This window comes from Arachis hypogaea, chromosome 3 (assembly GCF_003086295.3).
Source record: "Arachis hypogaea cultivar Tifrunner chromosome 3, arahy.Tifrunner.gnm2.J5K5, whole genome shotgun sequence".
In the NCBI taxonomy this organism is placed as follows: Eukaryota; Viridiplantae; Streptophyta; class Magnoliopsida; order Fabales; family Fabaceae; genus Arachis; species Arachis hypogaea.
In genome coordinates, this window is record NC_092038.1 from 39,513,494 (window position 1) to 39,529,251 (window position 15,758).

A 15,758-nucleotide genomic window follows, 5' to 3' on the forward strand; every position below is an offset into this window, starting at 1 on the left:
CTTCTTTGGCTCTCCTAGTTTCATGCATTAGGGGAAAAATTAGGGAATAATTAGTGATGCCATTGAAAAATTAAGCATTATGATTTACAAAAAAATATAAAAAATGAGCAAAATATTGCCTTTGTCATCATCAAGTCCTCCATCACATATGAATAATAATTTTCATTAAGTGGCAAGCTATCTCCCACATCATCACTTAGTTCAGAGCTTAGTCCATCAATTTCTACATCTATCCCATTTTATTTTAAGAATTCATCAACAGTTGTAGTCCTTACCCTTGGCTTGCTCTTTTCCTTTCTTGATCCATCTTGCTCCAATATTAAATCTTCAACTTGTGGGGTAGTGTTTGAACTAGGCAAAATAGTGTCATGTTGCCTTTTTTGAGTCCTATCATGTGTGACTTGAATGATCTGTTGTTGCCCTTGGTTGACTGTGGGTTGAGTAGAATTTGCACAACTCCGCTCTTGACTTACACTTGTTGGCACGCTATTATTCATATTACGAATTGCGTCGAGCTTCCTTTTAAGTTCATCTGCACCCATCTTTGTAAGCTTAGAATTATTCAAGCCTTGTGTAGACGGTTCACCTTGCACTCCATGCTTCTTTTTCTCAGCCATAGTCACAGTCAAGGGATTCTTTCTTTTTTTATTTTCTGGTTGTTGTGCGGGAATGCTCGGCTGTACTTCCAAGGTTTTAGGCGTGAAATTCGTCCTTTTGGTGATTGTATCAAGTGTGCTTTGTAAATGAGTAAAATCCAGCTTCTTTGACGTAGATTTCTTCACTCCTTTGGTTACACTCAACTCTTTTTGACTTTCGACTACATCCAACCTTGGCATAGTTTTCTCCTTGTCATTAGGTGTTGCACTTTGCATCTCATATTGCTTGCGTTCATTTACAATCTTTTGTCTCTTGGCTTCAAATTGTCGAAGTAAATTCTTACTTGATGTTGCTTTAAGATCAATAAATTCTTATTACTACACAAATAAATTAGTTAACTTGAGTTAATATAAGCAATAAAGTGACATATCATATAAGAAAAAAACTAACAAAATGAGAAATTAAAACAAAAATATAACTTACAAATAAAAAGGGGAAGAAGAAAACTTAGGTATACATATGTACATATTAAGCAATAAATTGCTTAGGATGACCCATGGGAATCAGAATCTTCAATGAAATCTGCCTCATATTCTTAGGTAGAAGTCACTTGGGGAACTGTTTTAATAACCGTAGGTCGTAGATCATTCCTCTCCAAATAAGTTCACCATTATCAGTTGGTATGGTAGGGCTCATTATATGCTCGTGTTGTTCACTATAGAAGGTTTGACAGGTCCCAGACTCAGATTCGTCACTTGTTTTAAATAAGTCTCTTGGAACAGTTTCCATAACGTAATATTTGTTATGTTCATATGGATCTTGCACATAAAAATATTGATATGCTTGAGATGCTAGTATGAAAGGTTCATTCTGGTAGCATTTCTTATTGAAGTGAACAATGTAAGACCATACTTATCTCTCCCAGCATCATATCACTCACACCGAAATAATACAATCTTAAAACGCCCAAAATAGTATGACTCTACTATCTCAAATAACCTGCTACAATAAGCTATAGTGTCTTGAATTGGACTTTTATCTTTAGCACTTGCAAAGCTTGAAGTTAAAGCAGTTAATGTGACACCATTATTTTATGTTTTTCTCCTTGCCTCATGCTTCACAATGTGAAACATGTATCCATTAATTATACATCTAGAAAATCTTCTTGCAACAGAGCTTGGACCTCGAGATAATTTTTTTAGCCAAACAGGCACATTTAGATCCTTCGCACAAGTTTCAAACCATTGTGAGAAGGTTTTACTGTAAACTTTTGCTTTTCTCCATTTCGTTCCCCGCTGATTGTTAACCTCATCCTCATGCTGTCTATAGTTAATAATAGTTATGTTTGATCAGAAAAAATATAAATGCACTTGATTTAGTGAATAAACATAAGTTGTGTTAAGTTACCTAACATAATCTGCGACTTCTTCACAATTGTGTAATACATACACATGGACTTGAGCACTTGATATGTCATCGAGATTAATTGATTCTCCATTTACCACACCTAACGAACGAATTTTGTTAGAAAATAACTTTGATGGCATAACTTCATCTTCGTTAGGATCATCATCATTTCGAGGTTGCTTATTAAGTCTTGTTCACACACTTCCATGCAAGTGTCTTGAGCAGAAAGTTAAGAACTCTTCAATCAGATATGCCTCTGCAATAGAACCTTCGAGGCAACTTTTGTTGCATATATACGACTTTAATGTACACATGTACCTTTCTAGAGGATAGATCCAACAAAACTGTACTGGACCACCCAATCTCACCTCATTTGCTAAATGAATGGGAAGATGAACCATTATGTCAAAAAAACTAGGGAGAAAGATCCTCTCAAGGTGGCATAATGTTTCCACAATCTCTAACTCCAGTCGATCTATCTCTTCCAGTGTGATGATCCTTTTGCATAAGCGACAAAAAAGGAACATAGTCAAATCAACGAAATGGCCACATGATCAGGAATGATGCTTTTAATCAGTATTGGTAGTAAATAGTGTAGCATAAAATGAGCATCGTGGGTCTTATACCTAGAAATTTTTCTTTCTCCTAGATGTACACAACGTGATATATTTGAAGCACTACCATTAGGTAGCTTTGTTGTCTTCAAAACACCACAAAAAATTGACTTCTCTGTAGCAATCATAGAAAAGCATGTCTTTGTCAACTTTGTTCTCTTGCCATTATTCACCTCCTTTGGTTGACGGTTTTTTCAGATCTCCAAATCTTTTAAGTCATATCGAGCATTCAAATGGTCTTTTGTCTTGCCTGGGATATCCAAGAGAGTTCCAATTACATTGTAAAGTATGTTCTTCTCTATGTGCATGACATCTAAGTTGTGACGTAGCAGATTCTTGTGCCAGTAAAGCAATTCAAAGAAATTGATCTTTTTTCCAATTCAATGGAAAACTATTTGATGTACTTTGTTTCTTCCCAAAAACATTCTCAACATTTTTTAGCATCTCAAAAATTTCCATTCCTTCTATAACAGGTGGAGGGGGTCTTAATTCTTGCTTCCCATTAAAAGACGTTATATTGGTTCTCCATGGATGATCCATGTGTAAAAAGACACGACGGTCCATATAAATTCTCTTCCGACTATGTTTTAGTTGTATATAAGAGATATTTTTGTTGCAACAAGGACAAGCCAATTTTCCTTTTCTACTCCACCCAGACAACATAGCATATGCAGAAAAATCATTGATTGTCCACAAAAGAGCTGTCCGCATTTGAAAGGTCTTATTCTTTGATGTATCATAAGTTTCGACCCTTATTTCCCACAACAACTTCAAGTCTTTTATCAATGGTTGTAGATACACATCAATATCTTTACCAGGTGATTGTGGCTTAGGAATAGGCAAAGAAAGCATATAATATTCGGATTTCATGCACATCTACGGAGGCAAGTTGTATACCATCAACATCATAGGACACATGCTCCATGAAATGTTTATGCTACGAAATGGGTTGAACCTATCACTTGACAAGCTTAGTCTAATATTGCGTGATTCTTTTGCAAAGTCTTCATCAATTTTATCAAAGTTCTTCCATGCCAGGCCATTAGCAGGATGCTTTAACATCCCATTTTTAACGCGCTCCTCATCATGCCACCTCAGACTAGCTACCGTCTTTGAGCACATAAATAATCTCTCAAGTCTTAGAATTATAGAAAAGTATCTTAGAGTCTTTGCAGGAATAGGATGACCTTTCTTGTGAGATTGGATCTCGCTATTATCACTAGAATTTTCAGTATACCGAGAAGTTCCACACACACGACATTGTTTTTCATCTTTTAGTTCTTTCTTATACTGGAGGCAATCATTAGGACAAGCATCGATTTTTTTATAATCGAGACCTAAATCTCTTATCATAGCCTTCATCTTATTGAAAGATAAAGGTATGTTAATGTCAGGCATTGCCTCTTTCAATAGCTCAAGAAGGGAAGTGAAGGAGGCATTGTTCCACCCGTATATACACTTTAACAAGTACAGATGGATGACAAATGATAATGTAAAAATTTTCTTACAACCCGGTTACAACTCTTGACTTGCCCCCTCTATTAAATTGTAAAAAACTTTTTAGCCTCTTCATTTTGACCTACAGTAATACCTTCAGCGTGAGGCACATCTCTGAATGCATCATTAAGCAGTCCTTTGATGTCATCGCGTGCACCTTCTTCGTCATCTGTGTCATCATCAACCACCATCGAGATTGTCCATTCTGGTGATTAATCCATGTTCTATACCCCTTAACAAATTCATCGGCTACTAAATGGTCAAATACAACATCTCTTCTATACTACTCAATGTTGCAACACCTCTTACAAGGACATTAGATTTGTTGTCTGTCCCGTTCTCCCTCAAAGTATGCAAAGTCTAAACTATTAACACCATTGATATACTCTTCGCTATATCTCGATAGATCCATCCAATCCTTCGAAATATCACAAAACCTAATCGATAATGATTAAATTTTTTAGGAGAAAAATCTATCAGGGATCGCGAAGTGAAGATAACAAGAATAGAAGAGGAAGGGTGTTATGAAATCTAAGGGAAATGGACAATGAAAAAGAAGTTCATAGCCTTGTAGTTAGGTTGGGAAATAGTTCTTAGTCTTAGAAGTAATTCTCTAAATATTTTACTAAAAACTCATTGAAGTAAAACAAATAAAGGAAAACAAAGAATTTATAGTACAAATATAATAAGTTAAATTGCAACTTCAAAACTAACACAACAATTAAAGTGGAGCCACACATGAATTAATAGCATAATCATAAAGTGAAAAGAATAAAAAATATGCATTGTACCTTGCCATGACATGATCAACGTTTTGACAAAATCCGCTTAGAAGAGCTTAACTAAAAACTTCAATCTATTTGTTACCAAGTAAAATTCCAAAAGATTAGACCATAATCATAATTGAAGATTAGGCCAAATCACATAATAAAAAGGTTATAGTTTAATGATAATTTATTTAGTCTATTAATTTAATAATATACTTTTAATCTAGTCTTTTAGTATTTTTTTTGAATATTTTAGAGATATTTTTTATTTTTTCATATAGTAAATATATATTTTTTAAAATATAAATTAAAATTCTTTTATTACAAGCTCTTCTATTAAAATTCTTTTATTACATTCAATATTATTACAAAGTTAAATTTTTATGTTTATTAATTTAAAAATTAATTTTATTCCTAACCAATATCATTAGAAAAATACAAAGCAAAATAATTTTCCAATACTAGATATAAAGCACTCAAGACTCAAAAGAAGCTAACTTAATAGAAGTGAACTAAAATTAGGAACTCGAATCCCCAAGATTTCACTTAGAGAAAAAATGGTGCCAATTAAAATTCCGAAATCTTAACCTGATTTTAAATCAATGTGCTGATGTGATGTGTCTTGTAACACCCTACCACACTGACCTTTACGCTTAAGTCGTAAAACAGAGGTGGTGTGGTATTACGACCTCTAAAATAAAATGTATACATATAATAGCAGAAGAATTTTAATATGCTAGGAGCCTTGAAGAATAGAGGAAATAAAAATCGCGAAACAAAAGCGCAACGCTCAAGAAATGAGTTAACTTGTGTGCTAAAAAAACTATAGCTGTTAAGTGTAAAGTAATACAAAGCAGGAAAAGAGAGTCAAAGATACAAAGTAACGAGCCCCTAACTCAGCCTGCGAAGTCAAGACTGGTTGGAGAATATTTACACATATATATAAACATATCCAAAACCCAAATGTACATAAACACAATCCTGCCTCTCTATAAACCTCTAAGAGGATAAAAAAGAATAAGTTATGCGGAGAGAAAGCTAAGTACATATATATACATCATTGTACAACAAAATAGCCCAGTAACCTCTTTGCTTCAAGAGTCTAAACGCCTAACGAGATGCCTTTCGACCTGCATCTGAAAAATAACAACATAGTATGGAATGAGAACCGGAGATTCTTAGTATGGTAAAGGTGCCACACACATAAGATATAAAGTCCTGGGAATGCCAGAGGCAATCCTAGAACGCTGACACTCAGATTACAGAGCTTAAAGTATCAAACAGAAGCCATAAAAGGTGGTTTTCTAAGAGTATCTAAACCTAACTTAATTTAATCTTATATCTAAATCCCATACGGCCATTCCTCCATACCTCTAACTCCATCATGCATTTCACAGACAAATAAACAGATAAAGGCAAGCACAAGAAGGTTACAAATACTGCAGGTAACAAATATACATTTAACAAGGCAAGTACACTTAGGCACACCCAATTAAAGCACAAGCAAGTAATTCAAGTAGTATGCATATGATGCATGCCTGTCCTATAGCTGATGAGGCTCATCTGTCGGTTATCCAGCCAACCCAACAAGTCTGAAAACCTTAGACTGTCCCTCGACGTGCATCCCCAAGAGTCTATGCATAGCTTTTTCTCAAATAATCAATATTACTCAATGGGGGTTACATTCCCGGGAATTTATAGTGCCCGATCACCCTTATGTCGTAGGGTCAACAGAGTATCGAGTTTTCAACCTGGTACACGTGGTGGCAAGCCACGGCACTTATCCAGAGAATCTCGTATCTCAGATCATTAAATCATTCAAGCCAAATTTCATACATAATCTTTCATTCGAATATCTAGTAAAGTATCATATATGACTTATCCGTAACATCTCATAATAAATTCATCACTTTTCAACTTTACTTCACCTTTAAGTTATCCTCATTTCCTAACTTCATTTGATTATCACGTTTAACACTATTATTTATGACCAATAGAATGCAAATAGAGGTTTAGTAGTTTGAAATAGGTTTTAAAAATCTTAAAAATCATGTTTGCTGAAACAAGTGCCACGTGTACGCATGGAATTGTAAAAAAATTAAGGCAGATGCAGTAGCAAAGTTACAATAGCATAAATGAAGAAACAAAGCTGCAAAGTTGGTTATAAGCACAGTTTATGAACTCAATCTTCCAATGGGCATAACTCAATCATTTTAAATCGTTTTCTTCTGTTCTTCGAACGGCATAAACTTCATGGATCTAATTTTCATTTAAAACAAGTTGAAATCAATTTGGAGTTCCGGAAGCCAAGTTATAGCCTGCCGAAGTTCAACCCAAAACCAAAATTTTCATACTCTTTAAACCTCATTCTCATCCACAATTTTCATTCCATTCACTCTCAACATATCAATTCCAACACAATTCCCAGCAACAAAATTCAACCATAATTCTCTCCAAATTAACATAATAACAACCACCATCCATAATCAATCACTAACTATCCAACAAACACCAACCAAATACACTCATCAACAACAACATTCAACACATTCAACCATGTTTCTTTCCAAATCAACATAACAACCACCATCCATAATCAATTACTAATTATCCACAAACACCAACCAAGTATATTCAACAGCAAATTACTAAACATTAAACATACACCTGCATTGCAACTTATTCTATGGTCATCTAGCCTAAGTTTTCACAGAACATTATATATTAAATGCAAGAAACCTAAATCATACATTGGCCGATTTCCACGTAACGACCAAAGTGATTTATTCAAAATTAAGGCAGCCCCTCAAAATTCAACAAACTCTAAGTTCAGCTTCCTCCAAGTTCCAATATTCACAATTTCAAGCTCCAATTATTTATTCACAACCTAATGCACATTCATAACACATATATATCCAATTTAATACTCAAAGCTCAAATTCAAAGAAATTAAAATAGAATTATCATATCCTCATCTTACCCAAGCTTCACATAAGCTAGAGTGAACGTTTTCCTCAAGCTAATTGGATCCTAAAACATCAGAAATCAAAGGAATTCAACATTCCTACTAAAAGTTCGAAAACTGGTTGAAGAGAAGGCTGAGAGTGGTTAAAAAAAGTTACCAGTGAAGTTGTTTTAGTAGAAATGTAGAGCTCGATGCGGTGGACGCGTGGCCGCAAATGGTGCAGCGATTGGAGTTTGGACGGAGAAGTTATGGCGTCCGGAGTTCACCGTAAGGGTTTGCAGTGATTTTCGTTCTCTTCTCCCTTGTAAGTGCTTCAGCTTTGTTTTAGCTGAAATGAGGGAGAAGAAAGCCTTGGGTTCATTTAATAGGTCGGTCCGGTTTGGGCCCGGTTCAACTGGTTCGGTCTGTTCGGTCCAATCTTAGACCGTTTTTTTCAAAATTAGTGTCAAAATTCTCGTTTCGATGAGCTCTATCCTAATTTGATATAATATTCGCATTTCTAATCTTTTTTATTAAAAAATAATTTATTGACTAATTATTTATTAATTTATCGAAATTTACATGTCTCTAATAAAGCGCACATAGTATTTAGTATCAGCTACAACATTGCTTCGGAATTGAACTGCTTTTCTCAACTGATTCACCCTTCACTCACACCATAACATTAATATTTATGATAAATTAATGTTAGAAAACTCAAACTAAAGTTTTAAAAAGGTTAAACAAAACTAGCATTTTTTTGGATATATGATAAATTTTCACCAAATCAACATGATACCAATAATATGAATAGCAAATTAGCAATAATAGTTGCTGACAACTTGATTTAATAGTATTAAATAAGTGTCAAAAACTTGTTTAAAAATCTGTGATATCAATTTTAATATTTTAAAGACAAAAAAATACTCCATCAAATAATAACATGGCAAGCTTTCAATCAGAAAATGAAGCATGCAAAGAAACTATGACTAAACAACTTTGTTATCTCACAATGGACTTCTCTAGCATTTAACACCATTTATGAAATTTGATATATCTTAGAAATAACTAAGTTTCTTTTTTTGATTGGAATCAGTTGTAGCTTTTCTTGTAATAAAAAAGCAATTACACGTGCATACAAGTATACAAATGAATGGAAAAGGATGCAGACTAAGGTAGATTAACCATCTAAGGCTAGGATTGAAGAGGGGTTTGTTCAGCAAACAAGAGGAGGAGACAATCCTATAGATTAAAGAAAAAATTATAGCAGTTTTGATTAAAATGAGTGTATTCAAAGATATTAAAAATTTTAAATTTATAAAAAAAAAGAGAATAAACTGATAAAGGGACTAATCTGGTGTACGACATTTAATTTCATGGACTAAAATAAGTCATTTGACACAAAGTAAGAGATCAATTTGGTGCATACGTAATGATGACATGTGAACAAATAATATTATAACACGTGGCATAATCATTCACGTCATCATGCCACGTGTTGCTGACCAACACGTCATCATATCGTTATACGTGGATAAACCATGAGGTAACACGTGTCACCAAAGATCCATGTCATAAAGCCACGCCAGCGCATCTTTAACGGAAAACGGGTCAGGAACTAATATGGTGCAATTTTTTTAATCTCTAAGACGTAATAGGCATTGTTGTCAAACTCTCGAGTTAACTCATAAACTCGTACGAGTTTACGAGTTTAGATATGGATTGAGTTTACTCAGACATAGACTTTATCCTGAGTAAACTCGGCTAGACTCAGTCAAACTCGGACAAACTCGTGAGTTTAGGACCGAGTTAGCGAGTTTGTGTTTTTCTTCATTTTTGCTCAAAAAAGCGTCATTTTGAAACCAAAAAACACTTTTTTTATTAGGGTTACGATAACACTCCCAAAGAATGAAAGAAAACTCACTCACAACTCACTCATTTGCGCCGTTTCTCTCAAGTCTCACTCTCTCCATATTCTGCCGCGGTCACTGTTCCCTGTCGAGCTGCTGCTGTTCGCCTGCGTCTGCTACCTCTGCTCTGAATTGCGCCATTGTCTTTGTGAATTTTACCTATGTTGCCCTCTACTTTGTATTTCTTCATATCTCTACTATCCGCAACTCGATCGTGCTATCACCGTTCACAAGTTCGACTATTTCTCCTACAATCCTATCTCTGCTCTGGTTTGCGCCGTCATGAAATTCATGACTCTTTGTTGCCGTCGTTTCGTGCTGCTGCTGCACCCTCATCACCGCTGCATGCTGTACCCTCATCACCGCTGCATGCTGTACCCTTATCTTCGATCTGCTGTTGCTGGAACTTTTCCCCTTCTTTTCTTCTATATCCTCTATTTTTTGTATGCCTTTTGCCCCTTTCTTTGAGCCTTTGTTTCTTGATTTAGTTTTTTTTTTTAATTTTATTGCTTTTAATTTTAGCCTATTCCTTTCGTTTATGTTAGATGGCCAGATGATTCATCTATTCATGGTTGATAAGTAATTAATTATTTTGATTAGAGTTAATTTGATTATTTGATTAATTTGATTATTTGATATTGTTCAATGTTAAATTAAAGTATATGCTACTATTTTAATTTATTGTATACTTTAAGATTGATATTATTAATTTTGAAGCGTTAGAATTAAGTAAATATACATTATATATATATAAAAGTAAACTCGTACGAGTATAAAAGTTAACTCACAAATTTGACAATCTTAATAATAAATGCAATTAAAATCTCAAAGACAATTTTAATGTACGAGCTCATTTTCAGACCCACTTTAAGAATTGGTGGATACTACAATGAAGATGGCAAAAATATCTTCTCATGAAGATGCTTTGGTTAAAAGTGTGGTTTATTTATTTAGCCACACTTTAAACAAAAACAACACTTTTATAAATATCAAAATCTAACCATACAATCCATCATCCAAAGGTCAAAAAGAAATATACTCATATGAAGACAATTATGCCATCTTCATTGTAGTATCCACCTTAAGAATTTAGTCCGTGTTACTCATTTTTTTTCTCCCCTTCTTATTTCCATTTTGGTTTCTCTTGATTTGAAAACTGTTCTTCGTATTAATTAATTAATAATAATTAAGAATTAAAATATTTCTTAATTAAATGAAGCATTGACCGAAATCGTACGGCGGAGAGTTGCGAACAAGATCTAAGATGAACGGGGTTGCATCCTCATACCTAACCTGCTAACCATTCAAAACCAGAAGCAACAGAAACATCCAGAATCTATATACAAGTCTCGTTCAATTGTTTGTCATTCGCATTTCACAACTTTATAACCGAGTGGCTTTGTGGGGGAGGTAGGTGAGCACAAAAGAGTGATGGCGGCATCTGCGAGATTCACGGCGGCAATGGTAGTGCTAGCTCTAGGAACTTCTCTCTTCCATTGCACCGAAGCTTCAGCTCCTTCTGTGGGTGAGTTCGTCCACACCACCATCAATTCTCACACTGTCGTTATCTTCTCCAAGTCCTATTGCCCGTACGTCACGCTCTCTTTCCTTTTATTTTTCGTTCTCAATGAGATCCACCTTCATTGTTAAATTATTAAGTCCTGTTATCTGGTTGCATTGGATCTGCAACAAACGGAAATCAATTTTCTTTCCTTTTTTTTCCTGAAATGGATTTGTAGTAATTGGAAAGGGTTTGTATCTGAGAGTTTTAAAGACCATGTGTGTGTTCTGTGAAAAATGAACAGCTGGCACATTATTTCTGAAAGATTGCTCTATGTTATTGACTTATTGTATGAGTAATTGAGTATTAATATGAGTATGCTCTGTTTCTGCTCTGATATTTTGGATCAAATTAGAATCTGATTTTGTGTTTTATATTTCGGGCATTGCTTGACTATATTCTTGGATTACACTTTACAGACCCTGATAAATAAATAACCACCAATGGAGATTACTGGTGTGTTTGCAAGTTGAGATCTTTCAAGGGAAAGGAGGGAAGGGGATTGGTGCAACCGCTTGAATAGGAAAATGGTTTCCACTTTACTTATCAAGTCATTCCCTTCTGTTCGAAGATCTCAACTTGCAAATGCATCCTAACTGTCACCAACAATGATTAACTAGCTGATATAGTATAGAGGCTAAAGCTTTGGTGACTACATGCCTGAATAAACCTTGTCCCTCACTAATAATAGCTTCTCATAAAACACTCCCATCATTAGAATTCCAGAAATTTGGGCTTGGAGGATCCAATCTGGATTGAGAACTTTGAGACAGCTTCCTAAGGAGCTCTTATACCATGTAAAAGTAGTAGAACCCAAGAGTGAGGAGAGCAATCACAAGCCCGTAAGAGAGAACAGAATTAGAGAACTGGAGAAGGGTACACGAAATGGCAAAGATGAAATTACTCTATGTTGTCTGAAGAGTATACGAAAAGGTTTATAGACACAGGGATCAAGACCGATAAACTATTTAGTGACAATACTAACAGAATAACACAAACCAACCTTGATTAACTAACTATTAAAGCTTCTAACTAAGTTTAGAATCTGGTAAGACGTGTATTTCTTATGTTGTTTATGTTTGTTTTTTCCTTACCCATAAGCTTGGTGGATTGGAGTAGAATGACTCATAACTTTGCATTGTTGAAAGACGTATTGTTCTAGTTATCTGATCACAGGAGAAAAACAAAATTGGATGCATCCGAATTTGTTTTTGAAAAAGTAGTTTTTTTAAACCCTTTTTTAAGATATTTTTTTTGGTTATAAAAAGCAATTTTCATTTATATAGAAAATATAAGTACTTTTTCTAGTAAACAATTCATTAAAATCTTCTTAAATTTTTTTTTAAACAGCAACATGTTAGCTTGAAAAAATAACTTTTTTTCATGTCTTTTAATTTTTTCTTCCCAAAAGTTCTATCCGGACACCCTTACTATTTTGTAAAAGTACTTTTTTGAAAAAAAATAAAAACGAAAAGGTACCTTTTTCCTCCAAAAAAGCCTATCACCAAACGGGCACTATCTTATGGAATATTCATTATCCAGCATTTCCCAATTTCTTTATGGTAAATAGGTACTGCAGAAGAGCAAAGTCTGTTTTTAAAGAGTTGAACCAGGACGCACATGTTGTTGAGCTTGATGAGAGAGGTATACTAGAAACTGCTGCTTGCATTTTATTTCTTTAATATATCTATATATATTTCCTAGAAACAGTTCCAGCTAATTTACATTGTGTAACTTAATTTGTGGAAAAACAAGTTTCCAATAGCATCTCGTTTCTGAGACGGTAAGTTTTAGAGTGGGAATAACTGAACACAGCAATATAGTAAGTCAAAAAGATAGTTTGGTTCGGATAGTGTTGATGATAAAAAGAGAAGGGTTTAAAACTTTAAATCGAAACAGTTTCCTGATAGCATTAGTATGAACTATGATGTATAAATATACCATTCCTGTTACTCAAGGCAGTGAGAACTCTTGCAGATGATGGCTCAAAGATTCAGGATATCTTGAATAATATCGTTGGAAGGCGAACTGTCCCACAAGTTTTCATCAACGGAAAGCACCTTGGCGGCTCAGATGGTATGTCTACGTCTCTGCTTAGTTAAAAAAAAAAATTCCTATGATATAAATAAGAGTAAACCACCAACCTTCTCCCCAACAAAAAGACAGAGAAAGTTATCCCTCGAAATTTGAAAATGACAAATAAGTCCCTGCCTTACAAATTGAGCTGATTAATATGTCCCCTTTTATATTAATTGATGAAGTAATACCCCAAATCAAAATAGAAATTTGTTAGGAACTAAAGTGTTTGACAAAAACTATTGGATATTGATTTTGGGTATTACTCTAAATAATGAGGAATGAATTTGGCCAATGAAGGATAATTTTTTCAGAGTAATACTCCTAATCATTTCGTAAAATTTTTAATACGACTTTAGTTTTCAACAAATTTAAGCACTAAATCGGTTCCCAATCCTTTATTTTGTTAGAAAAATCAATTCCCACATTAGATTGTATAAAGGGACTTGAAAAAATGCTCAGAACTGATTTGTCTAACTCTTTATCAAACTTTGAGTGATGACTGATTTGTCCAACAAAATAAAAAGTAAAGTTAGGAACTGATTTGGCACTTAAAATTTGTTTAGGATTAAAGTATTTGACTAAGTTTCTTAAAGACTGATTTGGGGTATTGTTCATTTTTTCACTTTCAAACGCTGAGGAACTAGTTTATCTTCAGCTTCTTCTTTTTTTTTTTTTTTTTTTTTTTTTTTTTTTTTTTTTATGGAAACAAGATTGAGTTTAGAAACAATGTTCGTAAAGTTTTCTCAAACATTTTATGATTGACTGATTTCTAGATACTGTCGAAGCTTATGAGAGTGGCCGTCTGGCTAAGCTTCTTGGAATTGAGACGAAGGGTCACGATGATCTCTGAATCTGATTATGTGTAAGGGGAAACTCTGTTGAGAAGCACAGATTGCATCATGTGACCAAATATGGATTGGAATATTTAGAGTTTAGACAGATGAGCATGATGAGATTACATTTTGGAATGAGTTAAAAAGTTGAGTTATATCTGTGATGGATAGTTTTCAAATCCTCTTATGTATGGAGTGTACGTTTTAACTTCAGGCAAGTTATATTTTCATATTTATACTTGGAAAAATGATCAGTTCTACCCAAGAATATTGTAAGCGCTGAAAAAACTATCCAGAAAAAAACAAAGCTAAACTTATATTCATGAAAGATGAGATTTTTGTGACAAGATATCCAATTTTTAAATTTTTGTTGACTTCTAATAAATATTAACCAAAATCTCTAAATCACACATTCTCTTTATTCTCAACTTCTAACACCACCACTGTCACCAACTACATCTGATAACTCTGCTACAATAATTCAGCTCCAAACCATAATTCACAGGAAGAATAAGAACAAAGATATATATGTTGGGAAAATCTCAACAAAGGTTCAAATAAGAACCTGTCTAACAGCGGAAGCACCAAAATAATTTTTCCACAACCTGTGCGATTAAATAGGCAATACCAGAGATACTCCAAGCAGCAAATATAATGGCAGAAATTAAATAATCAGACACCAGAATTTTAACGTGGGAAAACTTCCAAAAGAAGGACAAAAAGCCCACGGGACCTAGTCTAGAAAAATCTTTCACTGTCAGAATAATGGGTACTCAAACAGTCTTCCTAGTAACACTAGGACATCTTAACAATCAACAAAATACATCATCAAAACTGATGAAATTAACATAAACCCTCCACAAAGTGGGTATTTCAAATCAAGCAAAAAAGAAGGTAATACAACTAGCAAGTTATATCCTAATGTTCATCTCTACACCAGGAATAACATACTAAAATTTCATAAGAAATGGAGTGGAGCGAATTTACCAAGTCAATGTGATCAAGATGGCAATGCTCTTTTCCCCCAAATTCTCTTCTTCTCTCGACGCCGAAACCCCTTTTTCTCTCTATGCTTTCTTTTGAATTTTTGAAGAAAGCTTCTGCCTCTCTCTTCGTGGCGTTAGCCACTTTCTTTCTTTCTTTATTTCTTTTTTTTTTAAACTTGTGGGCCCCACTTGGTTGGAGACCTACCAACAAATCTCCCCCTCACCAACTCAAGTGGGCATAGGCTACTCCACCAAGCCCGCCCTCTCTTTATAGGAATCAAACTTCACTGCAGGTAAACTCTTAGTCATCATATCTGAACCATTATCATCAATATGGATCTTCTCAAGTGCATATGACTTTATCTCAAGCGCTTGACGTTTCCAATGATACTTCACCTCTATATGCTTCGATCTTGAATGAAACATCGGATTCTTGCTGAGATGGATAGCACTCTGACTGTCACAGAATAACACAAACTTCTTTTGATTGATGCCTAACTCTTGTAAGAATTTCTTCATCCACAAGAGTTCCTTAGAAGCTTCAACAACAGCAATGTATTCTG

At 34.4% G+C, this 15,758-nt stretch overlaps 1 protein-coding gene across 1 annotated transcript; it reads left to right on the forward strand.

Annotated features, from left to right (window-relative positions):
* Positions 1–10,901: 10,901 nt before the first annotated feature.
* Positions 10,902–14,556, forward strand: LOC112790334 (glutaredoxin-C4). Its single transcript, XM_025832673.2, has 4 exons — positions 10,902–11,325; positions 12,868–12,941; positions 13,275–13,373; positions 14,150–14,556. Exons 1-4 carry the CDS (start codon positions 11,168–11,170, stop codon positions 14,224–14,226), a joined length of 408 nt encoding a protein of 135 aa, XP_025688458.1. The 5' UTR covers positions 10,902–11,167; the 3' UTR covers positions 14,227–14,556.
* The last annotated feature ends 1,202 nt before the right edge of the window (positions 14,557–15,758 follow it).